Source organism: Haplochromis burtoni, unplaced genomic scaffold, assembly GCF_018398535.1.
Source record: "Haplochromis burtoni strain Fernald_Lab_line unplaced genomic scaffold, NCSU_Asbu1 Contig_93, whole genome shotgun sequence".
NCBI classification, from domain to species: Eukaryota; Metazoa; Chordata; class Actinopteri; order Cichliformes; family Cichlidae; genus Haplochromis; species Haplochromis burtoni.
This window is the reverse complement of record NW_024582454.1, coordinates 935,023-946,525: the sequence shown is the minus strand read 5'-3', so window position 1 is coordinate 946,525 and position 11,503 is coordinate 935,023. Positions and strand designations below refer to the sequence as shown.

The 11,503-nt window shown below is 41.7% G+C and overlaps 1 protein-coding gene across 4 annotated transcripts in view; it reads left to right on the top strand.

Annotated features, from left to right (window-relative positions):
- Positions 1-11,503, top strand: part of fam184ab (family with sequence similarity 184 member Ab) — a 231,691-nt gene that overhangs the window by 149,431 nt on the left and 70,757 nt on the right. For all 4 annotated transcript variants that reach the window (XM_014336205.2, XM_014336204.2, XM_014336208.2 and 1 more), the window contains exon 13: positions 6,088-6,238. In XM_014336205.2, the coding sequence (XP_014191691.1) occupies positions 6,088-6,238 (151 nt within the window). The remainder of the gene's footprint in view (positions 1-6,087; positions 6,239-11,503) is intronic.

Below are 11,503 nucleotides of genomic sequence, written 5' to 3'. Positions count from 1 at the left end.
CTCCACATCGAAAGGAGCCAGCTGAGGTGGTTCGGGCATCTGACAAGGATGCCCCCTATTTATTTATATTGTAAGGTAAAAACCCCACAGTGGAAAAACAGCCTCCCCCTCCAACCTGTCCAACCTAAAACTAGGATGGTGACCTGAGTGAACATGACACCAGCATCTCCCTGCTGTGGCAGTTTAGCTAAATGTTAAACAAACATAATAGTTTGGCACCAGATATCCCAGAAATATTGAAATTAATTCTACAATCAATGACAAAGACCAGCTGCATGGACAATGTTATTACAGCATTTGTCCATGTTACATAAAACTATACTGCTTTGTTGAGTTGCTACAGTCGTAGCAGTTTTATGATAAAGAGACTGCACGTACTTCTTTAGCCCTTTATTGCATCTTTTAACAGACACGTCCTCTCACAAAGTTCCTGCAAGGTGTGAGTCTGCTGAATGTTACAGCAGAGTTTGTGGCAGATGCTTCCAGCAGGGTTTGTCTGCAGTTGTTTGCGTTCAAGGATTTACATCTAAACTCTGAACCTCTGCCTGTGCTATGACTTTCAGAAGGTAAATAGCGGAAGGACAGCTAATATTTAATTACCCACATCATCCTGTAATGTGAGCCGGCTGTTCTTTAGGGGATAATTTTATTAATGTGACTCCAAAACTACGACTTTCTCTTTTTTTTTTCTTTCTGTGCGGTGAACCTGCTTGTTTAATATTGAATAATAAATAAATCATCAGCCACTCATTATTAAAATGTCTGCAGGCACCCGAAACATAATAAGGCTAAAGTTTATATTGTTAATGTCATACTAATATCTTTTTTTTTAAAAAATTCTAAAGTGGAAAGTCCAGTAAATGTTTTTAGATCTGAGTTTGAATTTGTACTCTTGTTGTTACTTGTATAGAAAGTATTCTGCAAGCAAACTTGCAGACAAGTGGTTACTCCATATATTTCTATTTCTGTATTTGTTTTTACACTTCACACCCCATCAGTTCTCATTATCAGTGTTATCGCTTACATTTGCTGGTTTGGAAATGTCCGGCATAAATACACAAGAGTACACGTAAGAATGGCAAAAAAGACAAAAGGAGAAGTAAGACCTCCACGTTTTGGCCTACCACAGGGATTTAGCACCACATAAGTTGATGCGCGTGTTAGCTTTGCAATGGGTCTCGTTGCCTGGTGCAAATCAGAAATCTGTCAAAGTACCAGCAGCCAAAATGTCTTGTGCGACTGGCAGCTGCTTGGAAATCCTGTGATGCAGTAACTGTGAGTCAGTATAAGCCTGGTGGCTGGTTTCCCTCACAGTGGGCTTTTACACAATATACATTATACACATTAAATTCAGGTCCACCTCATTGTTCTTATTTCAGACTCACAAGCAGCAGTATTGACTCTTATAAATGATAAATATTGAAACAGCAGCATCAGTTGGCTGAAGCTGTGGTTTGTTTTAAAGGTTTGTCAAAAACATATTTTTGTAGGCAGCATTTTCTTAAACATTCTTCTTAATCATTCTCTGCTTGTATTAAATTATTCTGGGCACGTCTCCTTTATGTGAGTATGTATGTAGGTTCACAGATTTGGAATGGAGAGCATCGAAGTCTTTTGTCAGCAAGTTATAAGTATGCAAAGACCTTGACTGTTACATTTCTTCTTAACTATATGATGTATGTGTTTAATTATGCTGCAGGGATGTGTGGACTTAAAGAATGAAAAACAGCAGACAGGATGTTGATAAATTTGCCCCTTTGTAAACTAACTAAATCACATAGTTCTTAGAAGTTCACTATAGAAGCTAAACTACACTGTATGTGCAATAATAATAAACATTAAAAGGTGAATATACAGTGTTTGTGCAGTACTGTGAAGAACTCAGTACACCTATACTACTTCTAATAAGAAGCAGCTAGGTGCTGCTAATCATATATACTTGATTAATTGAGAATTTCTATAAAAGCAGAACATTTAGCACGTTGTTGGAGAAAGGAGAGAAAGCCTCTTCCCCTTGAAAAAGAATGTGACAGCACAGCTTTAGTTTAAAATGTTGCACCTGAACGAACCACGAGCCCTCTGGAAAAATGTCCAGGCGAGACCAAAGTGCAGATGTTTGGCAATAATGCACAGCACCGTGTTTGAAAAAAACTAACAAAAACAAATGCAGGATATCACCACAAACACGTCATACTAGCTGTTGAGCACGGTGGTGGAGTGGTGATGATTTGGGCTGGTTTCATAGTAGGGCTGAGTATCGTCACGGATTTCTAGAATCGATTCGATTCCGATTCGCAAGGTCCCGAATCGATTCGATCCACGATTCGATTTGATTTGATGAACATTACCTGATGCTGCTGAAGCGAAGCAGAGAAAAGTTACAGAGGTTTTATTGGAGACACAGCTAATCATTTTGCAATTTTGCATAATTTTAAAAAGTTTAAATTTGTTCAGTAGCCTATTGAACAGCACAAATTAGGCTTTCTTTTCAGAAGTAAGTAAAAGTGAAAAAAGGCAGCTGCTGACAGCGCTGTAAATAACGGTAGATTTGTGCGTAACAAGCAAGCGAATAATGCAGAAAACAGATTTTTAGACGGGAAACTGTTCTTGAAGTATACAGAGAGAGAGAGAGAGAGAGCTGTGCGTGAAGTGTGGTGGAAGCAAAAGAGCAAACATCAGAGGGAATTCATGACGATGTTTATGTGAAGCGTAGTTTGGATCTTCTTTTGCAGCTGGTTCGGTCAATAATGTTTGGAGAGAGATAAAACTAACAGCTTTAGAACCAGCGCAAAAAAGGCGTAAACACAAAGCGCGGACCTGCCGAAACATCAGAATCAGCGAGCTGTCGGCTTTCAGCCCCGACCGTGTCCGTGCCGTCAGGTGAGAAAGGCGACATCTCACTGATTCTGATCCGTCGGCGGGTCCACGCTTTGTGTTTACGATCTTGTGCAGAATCCGTGTACCTGCTCTCATTTACTGTTTTAGCTGTTTGGTGGTTCTTGAAATTTTGTGAGGTTTAACCTGAGATTCTGGCATTTCGGGCAAAATAAATTAATATTAAAAAATCAATTCAGGATTTTAATGAATCGAAATCACGTTATCCAAGCCAGAATCGATTTTAATCGATAAATCGATTATCAAAACCCACCCCTATTTCATAGCTACCTGGCACCTGGGTGCCCTGTTTAGGACAACAACAAACAATGAGTGACTTTTTTCTGTATAGTCCTTAGTTATGACAAGTTAAGAATACCTTCATCTAGTGGGATGTTTTGAAAAAAATAGCGTTTTTATGTACAGATTGTGATGATTGAATTATGTGGCTGATTTGTAATTTTGGGGTGTTTATAAGTTATTAACCTTTGTTTGCAAATCTTGGGAAAAACATCAGGTTGGATTGTTTATGGTGCTACTGTGGCTCTGGCTTCTTGTTATTTAGGTTTCCATGTCACAATAATAAAATTAACAAAATGAATTGTGCATGCTGACGTATGTATACAAGTATAAAAGGTTAAATTTTATTGCAATTTAGAACACAAAAAAAATCATTTATGCTTTAAAAGGTTTATTTTTAATTTTCTTTGATTATATTTTAGCCTATTTGGTGGACAGTGCAGAGGGTAGACAGGAAGGGGGTGAGAGAGTGAGGGCGAATGACACATGGGAAATCTTCTGTCTCGAATTGCCATAAGGTCCCTAGCCTTTAGTGTCCGGGTCGCTAGCTCAACCAGGTGAGTTACAGTGGCGCCCCAGTTTGTGAAGCACATTGTAACTGTGTGTTTTAAAAGTACTGTACGAACAAAGTTCTTGTTAGAATGATTACATATTTTGAGCACACAGTAAATTATAATGTCACACGCACCTTAAATGAGCACATGTGGCTCATATCTGCCTGTACGATCCCTGAATCCAGCCAATTATCCCACATTTGATCCGGATATTCCTTCCATCTTTGAAAGTTCCTTCATCCCTTCATGTTTTTACCTCTTTCCATTTGCCCTCGGCTCTTCCTGCACAGCAGAGAAGAGAAGAGCAGAGATCTTTGACGCCTCAAGTCTGGATGTGTCTGTGAGAGAGCAAGAGAGAGGGAGAACGTCTGCTTTATGCCGAACGAGGACGTGAATGATGACACGTGTCAAGTGTGCCGCATTATGAACGTGACTTTGTGGTGTGTGACTGCATCGCTGTGTGTGTTATAGCCTGCCTTCAGTCTGACACTTTACAGCTCTCGAAGTGAGAGAAAAAATGTGTTTGCCTGGATACTTCATTTAACAGCTGCCATTTCTACTCCCACACAGCTATCACATTGGCAGCGCGCAGACACACACACTGCCATTCGCAGAGCTGTTAGCCGAAGTGTTGGAGAGTGATGGGCGCTCAGTGGAAGCTGTGTTGAGGTCTAATGATTCAGGACAATTTATTGTTCCCATAAAGTGTTATAGAGCTCTCTGAAGCACCTTTACTTTTCAAGCCAATTCCTAGCTGCTTGTTTGAGTCTCTTCTTTCAGACTTTGTTGTCATCTCCACAAAATCAGCCTAAACCTAACACACAACATTTGGGGGAATTAGCTGAATTCTAGTTCCTTATTTTCCCAGAGCATACCTGTTAGATTTATTTGATACCCTCCAGGCAATCCATAATTTCAGTTCAGTCAAGACCCCTGTAGACAAAAGAAGATTAATATTTATGACTGGAGTAATTCATTTTTTGGCAGCTCTGTTCTGGGACCTTGCCACCCTTCATTATGCAGACAGTAAAAACTGGTGATGGGGAGGGCATCAGCAGGAGCACAGAGAAGATCAAGCATCATTGACAGCAGATTTCAGATTAAGTCAGATAAAGCGTGAAAGGAGGATGTGGGGTTATTTATGCAGCACCAATTCACAACAACAGTCCCCTCAATGTGTTTTATATTGTAAGGTAAAGACGCTACAATATTAGATAGAAACCCCAACAATCGCATGACCCCCCCATGAGCAAGCGCTTGGCGACAGAGGGAAGGAAAAACATCCGACAGAAACAGGCTCAGGGAGAGGCAACGTTCTGCCACGACCGGATGGGGGTGAAGGGAGGAAGAGAGGACAAAGGACACACTGTGAGAGAGTGATAGAGATGAATAAGAACTAATGATTAACTACAGTAGTGGTGTATGAATACACAGAGAGTGAAAAGCGATGAGTGAAGAAGAAAAGCTCAGTGCGAGGAGCCTGATTCAAAGTAGAGGGGCCTGATTCTAGAGTACAGGAGCAGTCTGAGACCAAAGTGATCTTTTAGGATAATATGGTGCTACAAGGTCTTTAAAATATGATACGGGCCTGATTGTTCAAGATTTTATATGTAAGGAGAAGGATTTTAACATCAGTTCTGGATTTAACAGGGCGACGATGCTAATTTGGGAGGAATGTGCTGTTTCTAGTCTCTGTCAGTACTCTCACTGCAGCACTCTTGATTGACTAAAGGGAGGGACTCCCCCAGGGAGTTTTTAGAGAAACCTGGCAGAAGTGGGTTGCAAAGTGGCTTCCACACTAAAGCAGTAGGCCCTATATTAAATTTGCCACCTGAATCTATAAGAGGGTATCAGCTGACATGAGTGGGCGTTAAAATTATTTTATCTGTGGTCACTGCTGGGCTTGACTGCATGCCCTGATTGAACTAACGCTGTGCTCAATTTCTTGTCAGCACAGCACATAAATCAGTTTGAGAGTTGACACTTAATCAATATAGGCAATCCCCCAGTTCCAATGATTTATGGTTATTCACTCACAAGAAAGAAGTTTGAGGAGGTTCCCACTGTTTTCCAAAAATCAAATTTCCATCTTACAAACGGCGGTAAAAGTGCTGAAATGGAGCGTCCTCTGATCTAAGCTACCTGTCAGTAACGCTGCTGCTGAAGGGTCTTTATTGAGCTCACTAAGATTTACGTGATTCCTCTGTCACACTGTTTTACTCTCAGGTTTTCTGGAACTTCGCAGTTCACAGATTGAATTTGTGTATTTTTCCGCACAGGTTTTGTGAATCACACTGGATGATTAATAAAGCGCCTGAAACATAAACGCATATGTGTTTCATTTTGTGCTGTGCTATAGGCAGGAGTGTAAGAAGCTACGTGAGGAGCTGAAAGAGGAGCACGAGGAGGACAAAAACTCAGCCTTGGCTCAGCTGGCGCAAAGCAAGGAGCAGGAACTGAGCAATGCCAGGGAGAGCTGGCAAAGGAAAGTGGAGGACCTGCTAGAACAGGTGAGGCTCTTCCCAATGGGAGCACAAACACTGCCGCCCATCCTTCTGTTCACTTTACTGTCTCTGTGCAAAACACTAAAAGGGCACATATTGAAATGTTAAGTGAATTTTAGTGTTTATGTTGTGTTTTGGGAATTCAGGAAGTAAATATTGGTAGATTTTGAAAGACTAAAGTGACTTATTCAGACATATTCAACCTGTCCTTGGCCCACGCTGTGGTACCGGCCTGTTTCAAATCCACCTCCATCGTCCCGATACCCAAAAACTCCAACCCATCTTGCCTCAATGACTACCTGTTAGGATGCCTGGGTCGTTGACCCAGGGTTTTGAGTTTATTATATTATTTATACTTTCTAGTCTTTGGTTTCTTTGAGTTCTGTCTTATGGTTTATGTCTCTGTCTTCTTTAGTTGCTCTGTCTCCCCTATCACCTGCATCCCCTTGTCTAGTTCGCGTCTCTGTGTATCCTTAGTTGCTATATCCCCGTGTCCAGTCAGTGTCTGTGTCTGCCCTGGTCCCACGTCTCTGTTCCCTCTGTTACAGTGCGTGCGAGTCTGTGTCTTTGTTCAGTCTGTGTTATGTGTTTCCTGTTTTACTTTGAAGGTTTCTGTCTTATCTCAGTGTGTTCAGTTTACGCTTCTTTGGTCTCGTCAGTTCTGATTTGCCCCAGCTGTGTTTCCCTCCTGTTACTCATTCCCTGATTGCTCCCTCTGTGTATTTAAGCCCTGTGTTTCTCTGTGTCCGTGTCGCGATCTACCGTTTATTTTGCTGTGTGTTTTGCCAGTCCACCGGTGTTAGTTTATTTTCAGTTTTTCCCAGTTATGTTATGTTTGCGTTCAGCATTAAAGCTGTTTTGGTTTAAGTTTGTCTCCGGAGTCTGCACCTTGGGTCCTATTCCTGTTTGCACACAGCCGTCACCTAACACTACCGCCCAGTAGCACTCACCCCCATCATCACTAAGTGCTTAGAGCAGCTGGTCCTAGCACACTTCAAATCCTGTCTCCCTCCCCACCCTGGACCCCACCAATTCGCATACCGCCAGAACAGGAGCACAGAGGATGCAGTCTCCATCGCACTGCACTCTGTCCTCTCACACCTGGACAACAACAACACCTACGCCAGAATGCTGTTTATAGACTTCAGTTCAGCATTCAATACAATCCACCCCTCACAACTCATCAGGAAACTGACAGACCTGGGCATCAGTTCCCTCATCTGCAAATGGTTACTGGACTTCCTGACCAACCGCCCCCAACATGTCCGGCTGGATAACCACTGCTCATCTACAATCACGATGAACACCGGTGTACCACAAGGCTGTGTGATGAGCCCTTTCCTCTACTCCCTCTTCACCCACGACTGCAGACCTGCTGATGGTTCCAACACCATCATTAAGTTTGCAGATGACACCACGGTGATTGGCCTCATCAGTGACAACGATGAGGCCGCCTACAGGGAGGAGGTGGATCGTCTGGCTGAGTGGTGCGACAGAAACAACCTGCTGCTTAACACCGAGAAGACCAAGGAGCTCATCGTGGACTACAGGAGGAATGCTGACCCACATCCACCCATCCACATTAAGGGGACGGCTGTGGAGCGTGTGAGCAGCTTCAAGTTCCTGGGAGTCCACATCTCCGAGGATCTCATCTGGACGACCAACTGCTCCAAGCTGGTCAAGAAGGCTCACCAGCGCCTCTTCTTCTTGAGGACTCTGAGGAAGAACCACCTGTCCTCAGACATCCTGGTGAACTTCTATCGTTGCACCATCGAGAGCATCCTGACCAACTGTATAACAGTCTGGTACGGGAACTGCTCTGCCTCGGACCGGAAGGCGTTGCAGAGGGTCGTGAAAACTGCCCAGCGCATCGCCGGAGCACCACTTCCTGCCATAAAAGACATCTACAGGAAGCGGTGTCTGAAAAGGGCTGGGAAAATCATCAAGACCCCAGTCACCCATCACATGGACTCTTCACCCTCCTGCCCTCTGGGAGGCGCTACAGGAGCCTCCGGACTAAGACCACCAGTTACCGGAACAGCTTCTTCCCCACAGCTGTCAGACTCCTGAACTCTGCCTCCTGACATCTGACCCACGTTAACACATGGACTGAACATACACACACCCACAATGGACAACTGTACCCTCAAACACACAATAATAACATGGACTGAACCACCACTCACAACCACTAGCACTTTATATAGCCTCTGTAGAAACTAGCTACACCCTCACTTATCTTAACTGCACTAATGTATAGCTCTGTGTAAATTATCATTCTGTACATTCGATAATTTTTAACCCTACAACTGTTTACAACTTGCATAGTTCCCATTTCTGTATAGCTGTATATCTCAGATTTCTGTAAAGTTATTTATTTCATATTCTGTATAGTTTTTCATATTTATATCCTGTTCATAGCCTGTACATAGCTTGTACTCACTACAGCCTGTACATACTTATAGTTATAGCATATTCATAACATACTTCATACCGTGTACATTATAACATACCATAATAGACTCATTTCTGTAATATACTTACATATCTATATTATTGCTAATATATATTGTAATATATCTATATCATGGCTAAAGCACTTCTGGATGGATGCAAACTGCATTTCGTTGCCCTGTACCTGTGCATGTGCAATGACAATAAAGTTGAATTCTATTCTATTCTATTCTATTAGTAAGCTCATAAATAGGTGTGAATTAAAAAGCTGCAGTGATGAGCAGACACACATTGAATACAAAGAAAAATCAAAACTGATGAGAATAACATGAGAAAACAAACCAGTACTAAGGCAGGACACAAACAGGAAAACAGGACAATAAACAGATGATAAAACAAAGACAAAAGCAGAGATGTGACTTTGGTTGTGGTCAAATAGTCATTTGTACTTAAGAGGGCTTCTGATTAAATCATCTGCTTGGCAGCCGTAATAAGAGTTGGTCAAATTCTCAAGTTGCAAAGAAAAGGTGCTTCAGTGCATGCTTCCTTACCTCCTTTAGCAGATGATACACTTCCCAACTCTAAGAAAATAAGGCCTTCCCAGGGTTCATAGCAGCACACCATTCAAACGTTCACAAACCAAAATGATCAACATACCTGACAAGTGAAACAGATCATGTAAATTACCGCCTGTGCCGTAATGATTTAATATGCCGATATGTTTTGAATCTTAACAGTTTGCCAAGCTCACTGTATAAATAAAGATAATTTTCCCTATTTCAAAGTTCAAAGAGAGGTGAATGTTGTTGTGTAACTCATTTTGCTGTGCTTTTGTTCTCATTTTCGGGGTTGCTGTACTTCCAGCTTTTGGGATTACCTTTAATTAGTTTCATGTCAGAGATTCTAAAAGCTTTAATAAAGGAAGCGTTTAAGTAGATGAGTGGACAACATGAGTGGACAGCATGGTGAGCCACATTTCTTATTCAAACCATTTTATTTCATTGTGACTGCAAAGTTTCTCACTTTTTCCCACTTGGTAATGGAAACATTATTCACATCAATGTCTAAGTTCATATAGCCTGCATAAAGAAAAATACTAAGAACAGATAAGGCTGTACTACTTCTGTAGTATCACCAGGGCTGACTCACATCACCCACCATATTAGTAAGCACCCTAATGAAAGTGGTGTGAGCTGTGTGGGCCACTTTTGAAGAGGTCGTCTTCACACAGGTACTTCACCTCAAAGCTTTTGACACTGAAGTCAAGGAAAAGTAATTAGAGATAAACATGTGAGGTAATTGTGTTGGTTATGTGACTGCAACCTGAAAGTACACCAAGCTGTAGATAATTAGAGGGGAGAAGTCGATAAAGAAGAAAAAGGAGGGAAAACACACTACTGCTCATTATTGCTAATATTTTATTAACCAATCACATGTCACCAACTCAATGCATTTATGCATGTAGACATGGTCACGATGACCTGAACAGGAAACTAAAGCCACAATTTTCACACGCTCACCAAAATTAGACAGAACTGAAGATTGGGAAAAGTGGTCTAATGAGTCTCGATTTCTTCTGCAATATTCAGATGGCAGGTTCATAATTTTTCTGCCTTGTATTAAAGGTTCAGGCTGGTGGTGGTGTAATAGTGTGAAGAATATATTTTTGGGCACACTTTGGATTCCTCAGTACCAAATGAGCATTGTTTAAATGCCATCCTACCTGAGTATTGTTGCTGATCATGTCCATCCCTTTTTGACCACTAAAATTATGTCAAATTGGTTTCTTGACCATGACAAGGAGTTTACTCCAGTGGCCTCAACCAATCCAAAAGGAGCAACTTTGAGATGTGATCTCATAAAATCTCCCAAAATCTCTGAGGAATGTTTTCAGCACCTTGTTGAATCTCTGCCATCAAGAACTAAAGGCAAAGGTAAAAGAGGGTCCACCCCAGTAGCAACAAGGTGTGATAAATAAAGTGTCCAGTGAGTGTAGACACAAACAAAGGCATTGCTGAGAAAGGATATATTTTAAATAAAAACAGGAACAGCAAGAAACTAACAGCTTTTATTAACACAAGAAATCACGTAGCGTCTGTACACCAAGTGTGTCTGTAAAGTACTGTTACGCAACAATACTGGTTAAAGATTTAAAGGTTTAATCTTCAACTTACAATCAACAGACCTTTTTGAACACAAAATGCCCACAGCCTGGAGTCAAGTGGTTGTAATTATACCAGTGGTGAGAAAATCAATATGATGGGCGAAACATTATTGAAGCAATAAGAGCTACCTCTCTTCTAGGTGTATGTTGTGCCTGTGACGGCTTGTCTGTGCCAGACTCACAGATTTCCTCCTAACACTGGCACACAGATTCACGTATTCATTATGTGTTAGTGTTTAACGCACGCCAGAGCCGGCTGCTGTAGCTAATGACTGCACAGTAATATTAATGTGGCATGACTAAGCTCTCCTGTGGTCATCGTACATGCAGAATCAACAGCTTTATTTCTGTTTGTTTGTGCATGTCTCTTGCATTAATTGCTGGTCTTCAACATGCCCACCCTGTCATCGGTGATTAATGTGGCAGCTCCGCACCTCACAATCAGCTAAACCATATTTATTTACTCCAATGCCAAATCAGAGCAGCAGTCAGGCTCTTGACAAATACGCACTGATGGAGAAGAGGCTGTTTAGAAATCAAATGGCAGATGTCAGTGCCAGTAAGGCCTTGATGCACAGCATGCTCCAAAGTGTGTTTTCAAAAGGCACAAGCATTGAAAATATTAGTGTCGTTGTAAATAACGCCTAATGTGA